Source organism: Callorhinus ursinus, unplaced genomic scaffold (assembly GCF_003265705.2).
Source record: "Callorhinus ursinus isolate GAN/ISIS: 27379988/994484 unplaced genomic scaffold, GSC_fseal_2.0 scaffold16, whole genome shotgun sequence".
Taxonomy (NCBI): Eukaryota; Metazoa; Chordata; class Mammalia; order Carnivora; family Otariidae; genus Callorhinus; species Callorhinus ursinus.
Window position 1 is genome coordinate 42,563,750 of NW_027397078.1, and position 13,866 is coordinate 42,577,615.

The following is a 13,866-nucleotide window of genomic DNA, read 5'->3' on the forward strand; positions in this document are numbered from 1 at the left end:
GATGGATGGGTGGGTGGATGGATGGATGGATGGATGCACACATAGAGGGCTGGATAGTGGGTGGATGAACAGATGAACGGGTGGACAGAACATGGAATCCATGAGGAGTTGAAGAGGTCTGAGTGACCGGTCTTGGATAAGTTCCCTATCGGACTCAGAGGAGTTCTCTTCCATGTGGAGTTAAGTTTCATTAAATACAGGATTATCTCCTGTAGTTCCCTGTCAAGCCACATTACTGAGGCAGCTCCCTCTGTGGTCTACACAGCAACACCTGGAGAGCTCGCTGCAGCTGCCAGGCACCCATGGCCCTATGGCCCCGAGGCCACAGGTCTTGCCAACCAACGTAAATCCGATGACACGGGTAGGCCTAGGCAAGAGTGATTTCTCCAAGCTGCCAGGGGACTCTGCTCTGGGGCCAGGCCCGAGAACCTTGGATCTGGGCCTCCACTCGCCACTGAGGGCTCCTGAGCAGGTGTGCAGTTGCAACCATCGCTGAAGCATCAGGACAGACAGCAGAGGAAGGAAGCAGGCAAGAGGATGAACAGCCCTCAGCCTGGGATCTTCTCCACCCGAACACTAAATAATGGATTTAATATAACCAGCTCCCTCTGCAACGTTATGTTTTATCTTGTGCATTAAAACATGACGTAATCTGAGAAGGAGTCCCCACTGCCCTCCGAAAAGTGCCTGAAAAGTCCAGGGAAGAAAGTAGTTAAGGGTTTTTCCATTCATGTGAGAAAAATGTCAGGAGTAGGGGTACAAGTCTCCCCCCACCCCCCCACCCCCAAAAAAGGCAGGAATAGAGAAAGGAGCACGAATCAAGGAAGATCCAGAAGATGAAATGAACAGGATTTGGTAATAGATGGAATATGGGAGGAAGGAGCTGCCGGGAGTGAAGGGTGGCTCTTCCGTCTGAGAGTCTGGGCAAATGGCCATATCACAAAAGATAGGAATGAAGGAGGAGATGTAAGTTGAGGAGAAAATGATGAGAAGTTCCAGATACAGAGCATCGGAGACACTGTGGGTGCAACGAGATGCACCTGGTTTAGAAGCTGTTACCTGCCTAACCCTAACCTGGAGAGAGACTCAGGGCTGGTAGCACTGGCATCCCAAGACGTGGACGGGGAGACTTCCTGTCCTGTAGCCGCACACAGGGTGCCAGGCTAAGGCTCATCTTCCTCTCTGCCATCCCCACTCCCAGATCCCTTCCCCAACTCCATTCCAGCTTCCTCTCCTCAGAATGCATGGATTCTGACCCGTTCGTCACTTGGTGACATGCAGGGGATTCGCTGTGATGAGTCCAACTGCTTTCAGAGCAAGGAGACATGTACACCTCCACCTGGGAGCCACTTGGGGCAGCCTGGGGCATCTCAGCTACACATCTATCACCCAGCTATCTGTCTGTCCATCCATTCTGTCTGCCTGCCTGTGTATGTATACATGTATCTATGTGTATAGATGTATCTGTTATATATTACATGTATCTATTTATCATCCATCCACCCACCCATCCATCATATCTGTCAATCTATCTATCTATCCATCCATCCGTCCATCCATATATTTGTCTATCCATTCTTTTATCTATGTATCTGTCTTTCTATCACTATGTATCTATCCAGCCAGCCAGCCAGCCATCATGTGTACTATATCTATCATTTATCATCTACCTATCAGTCATCAATCGGTCAATCCTCTATCTCACCCTTCGAGTGCTACCTCACTCCAGCCAGGCCGCAAGTCCTTAAGCAAGTTTCCCGGCAGGAAGAGGCCGCGGCCTCGCCTTTTACGCAGCACCCAGCCCAGATCCGAGCGAGAGTCAGCTGTTCACGACCACGTCCTGCTTAGCGAAACCCCAGCACATCTTTCCTTTCCTGCCACACCGTGTTGGTCTGCCTCAGATAGCTGACCATTCCCCTTACGGTCTCCCTTCATCCTGTTGGGGTACGTTGGGGTACACTCTGTGCCGAGTTTGGGGCAAACACCACAGTTTCCGTTCGCACTGAGCACAGAGCCCATGCCCTCCACTAAGAGAACACAGCTAACAGCCTCAGAAGGAAACCGGGCATAGATGGGTTCTTGCAGGATTTATAAAATCGACATGGCTCCAAGACCCTCTGCCCTCAAGACAACATCATCCATTTATACTTTGTCCATGTATAACACTGGTCCATGGTGCGCCCCAGCGAACGCATGCATCTTCCACGCTGCATCCCTTACGCTTGCCACGCAGCAATCAGACCAGCACACGGGGGCCGTGGCAAAGGCAGCGCTGAAAAAAAGCAGCCAGAAATCTCTGGCCGTGCTGTGTCGGGATGAGTAATGCCTTCCAGAGCATCGGAATGCAGCTACTCTGCTACTTCAGCCCCCTTCTCCCGGAGGGCAGTTCATTTAAGGACTTACAATTATTATGTTGTTTCAGAAAGCACTCCCTTGGAGCAACTATGTTCCTCTTTGCAAAGTTCCTGATACAATACAATGTATCCGAAAACGAAGGGGACCTATCCAAACCTTCCAAAACGAAGGGGACCTATCCAAATCTTCCAAGTGGAGAAAGGAAAGTGATTTGCAGGGGCTTTGGATCTGCAAGTATATTGAAAGCCTTCTACCTGCCGTCCAGGGCAATAAATCCGCTTTATATCTTGGCCCGGGCCACCCAGACACAGAGAAACGGAACAAAAGCCTCACGGATGCTCACTCCGCCGGGCTCCCAATAGACACATGGCTGCTTTAGCCTCTAGTGAATTTTCTTCTTGTCCTCAGTGCTGCTGGCTGCCCATGGAACTCTCGGCCATCAGTGCATCCCAAGCTACCGTTGGAGAAACACACTGGTTTGCGGGCTTGCGACCGACTCGGGGGTGGGGGCAGAAAAAAGGATGTATCTGGTTTCCTGTTTAGGAGATTTTTAATAACACGGCTAGCGAGAGAGGGCACACGAGGGATCGTGGCAACGTTGAGTCACTCCAAGACAAAGCTGAAACACACCCATGTGCCATCTGCCTAAACTGGTCTAACAACCACGCCAGTGAAGAACAAGAAACTCAAGAAAGGGAAGTGTTGTGTCTCTAGGCGTGTGGAAGATACTACGAATTCCCTAAATACAACTAGAACTTTGGTGAGTGACCATCTCTCAGTCCCAGACACTGGCACACAGGGGAACGCGCATCCCTCTGGTGTTGGATGGAACCACCCAAGGTGTCCAAGCAGCATGGCAGCACCAAGATCACCGACAGTCCACACGGCTTTCTCTCCCACAGCGGGGCGGACGTAACCGAATCCTGACAGCCGCTAACTGGGGTGGAAACGCCCTGTGGGTTACGTGGGTCCCTGCACTGTAAGGTTTCAGGGTGAATAGAAATGAAAAAGAAGAGTCCCCGTTGAAAACACAGGAGAAACATAAGGGAAGGCCTGCCCTTCCCTTCAGACGTTCTCTGTCAAACATATGGAAATGTTTGCAATAGCTAAATACCCGCTCTCGTATATGACGGGGTATCTGCGCACAGCCACGTGCAAGCAGGAGGACTTGCTGTGTGCGTCCGCCACCCCAGCGGATCGCCCGCGATTGGGGTTTCATGCGTATTCCATCCTCACCCTGCGTTCTGCCCCCTTCTACCTCTGTGGAAAAGCCATCTGGGTTGGGAGATGTCTCCTGTAATTACCACCCCCAACAACAACCTTCCTGTCCCCCTGCAGATTTCCCCGACAAATACCACCACCAGGAAAGAGTTGGCAAGACTGGGTCCTATAAGTTCCGTGTGGATGACATTGTTCTTTGGAGGCAGTTCTACCCATCCTCAAGGGTGTGTCCTCAGAAGTTCAGAAAATGCACCTCTGTCTGGAGAAAGCACTTCCCAAAGCACTGTATCCCCCTTGCCCCTAAAAGGACTTTTGGAGATCCCTCCCCAAACACACGCTCTGTCATCCACCACAAGAGTCGGCAAGGGACCAAAGGATGTCCCAGAGCAGTCCCTGCTGATTCACTTGGGACAGACGCCCAGACATTAAAACAAAGCACATGAGGACACATGGACATGTCTTGTGTCCCGTGTGTCTCTCCGACCCCCACAAAGGCTGGGCATCCTACAAAACACTGCTCCAGTCTCTGGGCATCCGAATGATCCCAGGTAGAGCCACAATGTTGACTAATTTTGTTTTTTAAGAAGAGGGGTTCCAACTCACGATCCCAAAAATCAAGACCTGATTTGAGATCAAGAGTGAGATGCTTCACTGACGGAGCCACCCAGGCACCCCCGGAATGCTGAGTAATTTTGAGCCTCCAAACACACATCCGTCTTAAAGCTCTACCCTGTCTGTAAGTCGTAAGACACGTGGGATTGCTTTCCCCTTAAAAGAAGCCACCGTGCTTTGGAAAATCTCAGGAGGTGGAAACACCATGATGCCCACATGTGTGCTACTCAGGGTCCCATGGGGGGAAGCCATCCCCTGAGAAAAAGGCCAGATTCCGTCCACGAAATCCTGCTGGGACCCCTTCATGTTGAATTGGTTATACTGCTCTATTAGCCATATTCTGTTCTAAATCAGAGCAGGCAGCCAAGATGTCATCCAGATGGAAGGAAAAAAAATCTACAAAAATCCAGTATTTTCCTATCTCGACATGAAAAAAAGAAAAAAAAAAGCATTAGCCTCCTAAACTGAGAACAGAAAAAAGCGCCAACGCACACAGGTCAACAAAGTACAATTAAGTTTTATAAGAGCCCAAAGGGCAGGCAGTCAGTGTCCTTGGCAAACAGGCAGGACCACGAAAGCCATACCCACGAGGCGGAGACCAGAGCCTTCGTCAGGAAACTGGAGAAACCAAGCCCACATTCTGACATTTGGGGAGGCATGACTCTCTGGGGTGGGGCATCCTGTGCACGGTTGGGTCTTGAGCAGAGTCTCTGGTCTCCACCCACCACCTGCCATGCACCCTTTCCCCCAGGTGTCACACCTCAAAAAAATAAAAAGACAAAACCAAAAAAAAAAAAAAAAACCCATCCCCCCCCAGGCATTTCCAAGTATCCCCGGGAGTGGGGGGGGAAGACCCAGCTTCATGAAAGGTGAAACCGCCTCTTTAGGTCGCCTTCATCCCTCCCACCATTCCATGGGAATCTCAGAAGAAAGACAGGAACCGAGGGGCCCTGGGTCCTGAGGACTTTGAAATACCTCCCCCCGCCCCGCCCACGCTAGTAAAAGCAAAGGTCTGTCCCCAGGCTCAATGGGCTTTTATAGCCATTGTGCAAACTACTGCCAAACATGTATTTCTATAGGAAAGTGTGTTCTGACCTTCACCAACTGGAAAGCACTTTCCTGATTAAGACAAACAAAAAACCTGCATTTGTATCTTTTGGAAGGGCTGGTTCCTGCCCGCAACCCCAGAAGGATCAGGTAGGGAGGTCTGTGTTTGTGTGTGTGGGTGGGTGGGTGGGTTGGGGGGGGGGGTTGTGCATCCTCACAAAGATCAACAGGTACTAAAGCTCCATCCTTCCAACCTTTTTCTGCTGTTTTGGCGTGAGGCTGGCTTTCCCTCCCTGGAACCCCGCACACCGGAGGTGCTCAAGGCAAAGTGCAGAAACACACACCCAGAGGGATCAATGAAAACTCCTCTGAGCAGCTGTCATGCGAACCAATAGCCGAAAGACAGCCATTGCGGGGGATGGGGAACAAACCCATTGCTGTTGGACCAGCCACAGCCGAAGGAAGAAGGGACATTTCTTCAGGACGAAAGAGAGAAACTGGATAGCCATGCCAGGCCCTCCCCGGCGGGCTGTAAAATGTTCCAAGATGTTCCCCCCCCCCCCCGGCCAGGCTTAATCCCCCCTGAAGCCACCAGAGGGCACCGCGCTTATTTAAAAAGCGCCCACATCAATTCACAAACGGTCCCCCCAAACAACCAGGGTGCCAAGGGCGCAAAAGTCAAGCCCCAGCACACAGCTGGAGGTGCCCCGACAGAGGGGGAAATTCCCAGCACCACGCAGGCCTTGGGTCATGATTCCTGGTTGCAAAACGTGTCCACCTCGGAGCGGACGGGTCCTGAAACTACTCTGCCGTGCGCCCGGCTGTCCACTTAACAGTCTGGCCACCGTCCCCCCGGGGGGGGGGGGAGGGCTGTGGCACAAGGAAATAACCGTTAGGTGGGGGAAAGCTTTCAAAATGCTACGCCCAGGAAAAATCCGAGCTTTCCTTTTCAAAGGACAGAGACAGAAAGAGCATGCCAACTTCCCCTTTAAAAGGAGAGCGACAGGAAAACAGGCAACTGCCAGAAACAGGCCTGGGCCGCCAGGGCGTAAAGTGGGGGGATGGGGGGTGGGGGGTGGGGGGTGGGGGGGAGGGAGAGGAGGTCCCCGGGCCTCCCCTTGTCCTGACACTTGTTCTGTGTTTTCTGAAGTCTCCCCTGGAGCACACCCGGCAGTCTGCGGAGAACACGTTTCCTTCCACCGCGCGCGCAGCGAGCGCCCCAGTCCCCGAGGAGGCTTGGGCACGCAGTGTTTCTGAACGCGTCCAGCGCGCCAAGTTGTTCTAAACTACCCCCATCCCCCGCTCCGCGGGGTTACAGGCTGCACAGCCGCGTCCAAATTTAGGCCCGAACGCAGGGCGTGGCTCCCCGCGCACAAACAAAGCCGGGGGCCCGGGGTGCGCCAGGGGGGGACCCGGGGCCGCTGCAGGGGTGCACAGGGGCGCACACGCGGGCCGGGGGCACCTAAGCGCCACCGGCTCCCAGCCAAGTGCCTCCAACTACCGGAGTTTGAGTTTGAAAACACACGCTGCATTTCGCCTCTGGAGTAAGTCCAAACCCGCCCAGGAAAAAAGTTGGAGGGCCCTGAGGCCGCCTCGTTGGGGCGTTGGCTACCCGCTGGCACGGCGCGTTCCGCCCAGGCGGGGAGGAGGGCCCAGGGTCCCCAATGCGTCCCCCTAGGCCCGCCTCCGGCAGGGCGCCCCCCGCGGCCTTCCCTGGGGTCCCTCCCGGCGCGCGCGTCCCGATGCGGGTCCCCAGGCCGGCCGGCGCCCCCGGGGCACTCCGCCAGGTCCCCCTCCCCCCCCCCCGCCCTGAGGTCTCCCAAATCGCTCACCCCAGGCGGGCACCAGGGTGCTTAGCAGGCCGACCAGCAGCAGCGTGAGGGCGGCCCGGCGAGCCATGGTGCGCCCCGCGCCGCGCAGGAACTGTTCCGGTCGTGGGGCGCGCGGGCGGCGGCGGCGGCGGCTGCAGTGCCCACGGGGCGGGGCCGGTGGAGGGAGAGGTGGGGGGTGCCCTGTGGCCCCGCCCTGGCCTCCGCGCGCCCCGCCCGCAGCCCAGGACACCCCGGGCGCGGGGCCCCGCGCGGGGGAGACCTGGTTACTCAGAGCGGGGTGACCCCCTCCCCATTCGGGAAGTGAGGGCCCCCTACCCGCCCCTAACGACCCCAGGCGGCCCGAAGGGAGCAAATGATCCCCTCCCTGTTCAGAAGGTGGGGGCCCCTCCTTGTGTCTACAGCCCCTAACGGGATCCGCGTTCTTGGGGGCAAAACCTCCGTTGTAAACCCCCTCCCTGCTCCTAACTCCTAACGGGGACCGCGTGCCACCTCCAAGGGGGGCAAAGAGAAATGCTCTTTTTCCCTGGAACCGCGGTTCCCTGGCCGGGGGCCGGGGGGGGGGGCAGCCCCCAGTCCCATCCCAAAGTCCAGGCTGAACTGACAGGGCCTGGAACAGGGGTGGGGGCTTTGGAGGCACACGGCAACCCCCTCCTCCCCAGCCTCAACAGGGACCTCCCCGGGAGGAGCCTCCCCGAAGCCTCTCCCCACCGCAAGCTGGGGGGTGGGCACGCAGAAGGGGAGAAGCAGGAAACCCCTCCCGTTCCCCTTGGGAGGCGGCTGGCGCCCTGGTGGGTCTCTGGCCAGGGTCCAAACCCCAGTCTTGGGGCTGGTCCCTGTCCCAGACTATCAGTATTTTTCTTTATTATTGAAATGTTAGCTTAATATTCTCTCCGTGTTCCTTCAGGGTACAGAACATCTCTGAAGGGGGGAAAATCCCTGAGTCAGATTCCTGCATTCCACCCTGCACACTCTACCCCCATTCCGGCGAGCTCCAACCCAGCGCGCTCTCCTCACCCTTGCAAGAGTCAGGGCCCCTCCTCCCAGGGCATCCGGTCACCTTAGGGCCACCTACCTGGCTCAGACAGACACAGCGCAGGTCAGACGCGCTAGACTGCACCCCCCGGGGTCCGCCTGGGGCAAGTGCAGGGACACTTAACTTAAAAAGGCATCCGTCTGACCACACACAGCTGGAGGCTTGGAGGTGTCCTGTTTTCTATCCGCCAGTGCAGCGTGTGGACCCTGGGCCTGGGCACACGGGAGGCTCTTCTTGGGCAGCAAAGGGATGCTGGAGCTGCTGCAGCCATTTTGGCACTTTGAGGTAGGTCAGCACCCCGAAAGAAACCACAGGTGCTTTGAGCCAAAGTCGAAATGCAAAGACCCCTCCCCCGTCCAGGGAACCTTCCCGTTCAGGCCTGTCACCCCTTCAAAATAAAACCTAAACCTGGACAATCTTTAACCTTGGTCCCTTGGGCTGTACCATGGCTGAAATTGTGCTGTCCACACCACCCTAAACGTTCCGGCACATTCTGCAGCCTGGTCTCGCCTTTTATCCCGGAGGGGCTAGGTCCTCATCATCAGCTATCATAAATATGCATTGTCACTTGCACTAAAAGCTAGGCTTTCACTTTTTTTTTTTTTAATTTATGTTCAAACCGACACGCATCTTGGATACTTCTCTTTCTAATTCATTAAGTTGATTTGGCCTTTTTTTTTTTTTTAAGGGCCACCTTCCTTGGCTCAAAATGAAAATTTCCGTCATCTTTTGCAGATGCTCTGAGAGCATCGAGAAGCTCTAAGCTCCAGAATAAAAATTAAATTAATTGAAGAAACCTCCTGAGTTGTATCCAAGTGCCGCAGAAGAGATCTTTGAAGGGCATATGTCAAGACCTAGAGAGGGAGGAGGGAGGAAGCTCCTTTTGGAGCAGGCTTCTTGCTATGCGTGCATTATGGGGTTCGAACTCAGGATAGGAGGGAGGTCTGAGCGGTTTTGACAGTCCCTGTAACACACACACACACACACACACACACATACACACACACATGCACATGCACACATGCACAAACCTACAGACTGGCCCTTTTCCCACCTTTTACAGAGCATCCTTTGTTGACCATTGGACTTTGTCTTTTGACCTGGAAAATGGGTCTCAGTGGGGACCCTAAGAACCCAATGGACAGAGAAAAAAGTAAACTTACAAAGCAGAACAGAAAAGACCGTATCCACGGAGGGCGTGAGGGTGGCAGACAACCTCGGCTGTCAGAAGAAAAGTTTGCAGAAAGGAAAACCTGTCTAGGGGAGAAATTCCAAGAGGCCTTTCCGGGTTGCAGGAAACTGGGGACCTGTCTCCATCTCCTCGGGAAAACTCTGTCCCCACTGCAACCCAACACTGAGGTCTCCTCTTTGTGACCCTGGAGTCAAAAGAAACAACCAAACCAAAGAACAGCAAAAAGAAGGGTTTTACTTGCAATTTCCCAAAGCCGTGCCTTCTCTGAACCACAAAACGGGGAGAGTTTGAAGCTCGGGGTGTATGCATGATCACGACAGGGCTTGCGAGGTGGGGGACCCGGGGCAGAAGTCATCTTAAGGTGTCAGAGTCCAGGTCCTAGGCGATGGAACTCACAAGGGTCAGCGAGGCTCAGTATTATCAATACTCTGGCTCTGGCCAGTCTGCTGTTTGGGGAGCTCACAGGGGTTTAAAACCCCGTCGAAGGGACTCAGGAATGTGCACCAGGTCAATCTTGACTCTTCACACAATGAGGGGAGTTGTACACCTGGTTTCCTTTCTCCGATTCTATTGACTGGGTAGAGACTGTTTTCCATTCTTTCATTCCCCTAAAAAAAAAAAAAAATCATTAACTACTGAGCTTTTGTATATTTTTGTCATGCTGATGTCCTAGGAAGTTCTGCAAGAAGTGTGCAGGGGTGGGTCCAGCTGATTGGCAATAGATCACAAAATGGTTGGGGGGGACCTAAAATGACGTGTCTTCTGTTTTTTGGGTTTTTTTTAAAGATTTTATTTACTTATCTGCGAGCACAACAAGGGGCAGAGGGAGAGGGAGAAGCAGACTCCCGACTGAGCAAGGAGCCCCATGTGGGACTCGATTCCGGGACCCTGAGATCGTGACCTGAGCCGAAGGCAGACGCTTAACTGACTGAGCCCCCCGGGCACCCTATGTCATGTCTTCTGATAAGAAAACTGTGCCTAGTCTTTCATTCCCTGGGGACCCCTCACCGTATCTGCCAACACCTGTTCCCACCTTCTTGTCTCTCTCTCTTTCTGAAAAATGATTTTGGGGAAATCGGTTTCCAGGGAGAACAGCCTGCTCTCACTTTGGGGCACGTCTCCCTGTTTCTCCATCACCCGGGATGCATGGTTTGGGGTGCACTGGGCAGGGTCCTGCTCTCATCAGCAGCACTGGATGCTCTAGGCATGTGCCTCTCTTTTGTTTGCTTGGTGTTGCCATTGGTTTTCTGTCCAAACAAGGGGTCCCAAAGTACTGCTTGGCTCCAGGGAGGGGATCAGAATGGCGTTCCTACTGCATGCCAGGGAATGGGTCAGGGAGGCAGCAGGGAGCCCAGGATGAGACCAGGCAGCTGGAGTTGGAAGCAGAGCCCTGCCCGGGCTGGCCCAGGTCTTCAGCATGAACCCCACAACCCCAGGCTCCATTTACCCAGCTGGACAGAGGGGAGAACAACACTCTGTTCTGGTTCTGGGAAGGGGCACTGTTGAGCTGGCGTGGGCTACCGTTATTCCAAAGTACCGCACATATCTGTCCTGTCACCTGTCACTGTTCCCCACCTGCTGATACCCACCCACTGGGCTCAGCGCTTCCGCACGTGAATTTCTGGAGGGATGCAACCATTCAGTCCCTGTCAACCTCTGCTTGTAAGAGTATTATTTACAACAACAGAACAGCAGAAACGCACAAACGTCCCACAACCCACACATCAAGCAACAGAAGCGATAGGTGATCCATGTATGCCAGGAAATGGCATACTTTTGAAAGCACTGAGGTACATTGAAGGGTTTGCAAGTCCTCGTCAATGAAAAAAGCACAGCCTAAACCCATCCACATTGCATCAAAACACTCTCTGGTGTGTAGGAGAACATCGCTGGATACACGCCGAACCTATAGCCCTGATTATTTCTTGTAACACGAGGGATGTCTTTGTTATCTGTACTTGCTAAACTCTCTGCACTGCATCTGCATTACTTTCAAACTTGGAGGTGAACGGATTTTAAAATTGTAAGAGTGAAAATGTGGGGGAACGCCACCAGAGTGTGGCCCTAACTTCAGGAAGGAGCTAGCTCCTGGAATATGATGATGGCCATTTGAAGAGATGGAGCCTGATTTCCCTCCTGGGTCACCTCTGGACAGTTCAACGGGGAGATGGGTGGATGGATGGATGGTTAGTATCCATGGATGGTTAGTATCCATGGATGGTTAGTATCCATGGATGGTTAGTAGATGGATGGATGGATGGATGGATGGAAGAATGGATGAATGAATGATGGATATATGGTTAGTAGGTGGATGGATGGATGGAAGGATAGAAGAATGGGTGGATGATGGTTAGTATCCATGGATGGTTAGTAGATGGATGGATGGATGGAAGAATGGTTGAATGAATGATGGATATATGATTAGTAGGTGGATGGATGGATGGAAGGATAGAAGAATGGATGGATGATGGTTAGTATCCATGGATGGTTAGTATCCATGGATGGTTAGTAGATGGATGGATGGTTACTAGAAGGATGGATGGTTAGTAGATGGATGGATGGATGGAAGAATGGATGAATGAATGATGGATATATGGTTAGTAGGTGGATGGATGGATGGAAGGATAGAAGAATGGATGGATAATGGTTAGTATCCATGGATGGTTAGTATCCATGGATGGTTAGTCGATGGATGGATGGTTAGTAGAAGGATGGATGGTTAGTAGATGGATGGATGGATGGATGGAAGAATGGATGAATGAATGATGGATATATGGTTAGTAGGTGGATGGATGGATGGAAGGATAGAAGAATGTGTGGATGATGGATGCATGGTTAGTGGATGGATGGATGGTTAGTGAATGGATGGATGGATGGTTAGTGGATGGATGGATGGATGGATGGATGATGGATGGAAGGGTAGAAGGATGGATGGATGATAAATGGATGGATGAATGGATGACGGATCGATGGCTCAATCGATGTTCTTAGCTCCTAGTCACACCAAATCTTGTCTGCCAGACTTTCTCCTGATAATCTGAATTATTCTTGGATAGTCAGTGAAAACTGACACATTTCCAATCTGGTGCATATATAACCAGCGTCTTACCCTGAATCAGATCGGCTCTGCTGCTCTTTCAAAGTTCAGCTTTTGATCTTCAAGCCTGGGCAGCACTAGACATTTTGGCCAGGATGCTTTCACCAGGGCAAAGCCCCCCAGCACTTCCCTCCTCTGAGTCCCGACCTACCCAACTCCTACTCCCTCTCCTCAGGCTTGCCTTCCCCAAGTTCCTTGGGGTCCCTCTTCTCAGTAATTCTTTAGCACCCTCAGCCACTCATCAACGACCCGAAGGCCCACTCTATGGAATACAGCAGTGAAATCAAGTAGTCATAGGCCTGCCTCGGAGAGCAGTGTTTAGTTTTAATAGCCCTTGATTTACATGTATTTATTTGTGCATATCTGAGTCTCCCCAAAGTCTTTGAGCAGTCTCATTTTTTATTGTATCTCAGCACCTGGCTGAGAGCCCAGCACAGAGAGACCGCCTTTCAGATGCCTAATTACCCCACTGAATGCAAGCAAAACAAAAATGAGCTTGCCATGAAAAGCTGAGTATTTAGATAATGAAGCTTTCTTATCATTACCTTTGGTCTATAAGGGCACAGGTGGGCACACACAGAGACACACGCACAGAGTATGCATGTGTATAAATGTCCACACCTTTACATGTAGATCTCCAACATCCATCCATCCATCCACTCATCTTGTGTGCATGCAAGACCACACGTCCATCTCATATCCCTTCCACCTTCTTCCATACGAAGGGACTTTGATTTTATGGATGTTGGCAATGTGGCAGCTAAAAGACCATTTCCTCAGTCTCCCTTGCAGCTGGGTATAACCAAAAAGTAAGTTCTGGTCAATAAAATAAATGTAAGCAGAAATTGTCAGAGAAAACTTCTGAAACATTCCTTAAAAGGTGGATGGATGGATGGCAAGGGGCCCTTTAGGCCCTCTCCTTGCTTCGTCTTGTGCTTGCCTGGAATATCAAGGAGATGCCTGGAGCTCCAGCAGCCAGCCTGGAGAAGGAGGTAACCCAGAGGATGGGAGCTACTCTTGAAGGATGACTGAACATGGTGAGAAAAACAGCTGTGGTTGCTGGTGGCACTGCAGAATGGCCGTAACGGTCCTGATCTGACTCTCTTGACATCGTTTATGGGAGGGAGAAGTAAATTTTTATCTTCTCTTCTTTTCCTAAAAGTCAGATTTGCTTCAGTCGTATTTAAACCACTTTTCTTTCTGGTCTTTGTTACCAGAGGTTGGGCCCAGTTTATAATAGAGACCTGCTATGAGTTCCTTATGGGCAGTCAAAACAGCTAAGTGGTGTCTGGCCATCATACATGGTGCCTGTTGAATAGATATTGAAGAGAAATCTCCTGAGTCAGTAGAATGGTAGGTGGAAAGATGGGTAGATGGATGTGTCAGTGGATATGTGGGTGGATAGATGGGTGGATAGATGGATGGACAGATGGATGGATGGATGGATGGTAGAATGGATAGATAGATGATAGATACA

The 13,866-nt window shown here is 52.2% G+C and overlaps 1 protein-coding gene and 1 long non-coding RNA gene across 2 annotated transcripts in view; one reads left to right on the plus strand and one right to left on the minus strand.

Annotated features, from left to right (window-relative positions):
• Nucleotides 1-7,226, minus strand: part of CD99 (CD99 molecule (Xg blood group)) — a 32,612-nt gene extending 25,386 nt beyond the window's left edge. Inside the window, exon 1 of the mRNA XM_025857836.2 lies at nucleotides 7,068-7,226. Coding sequence (XP_025713621.1) covers nucleotides 7,068-7,134 — 67 coding nt within the window. The 5' untranslated portion in view covers nucleotides 7,135-7,226. The remainder of the gene's footprint in view (nucleotides 1-7,067) is intronic.
• Nucleotides 6,647-8,896, plus strand: LOC112812859 (uncharacterized). The gene is made up of 4 exons (XR_003205382.2): nucleotides 6,647-6,779; nucleotides 7,972-8,163; nucleotides 8,255-8,385; nucleotides 8,789-8,896. It is a non-coding gene; the product is annotated as an uncharacterized lncRNA (long non-coding RNA).
• Nucleotides 8,897-13,866: the final 4,970 nt, after the last annotated feature.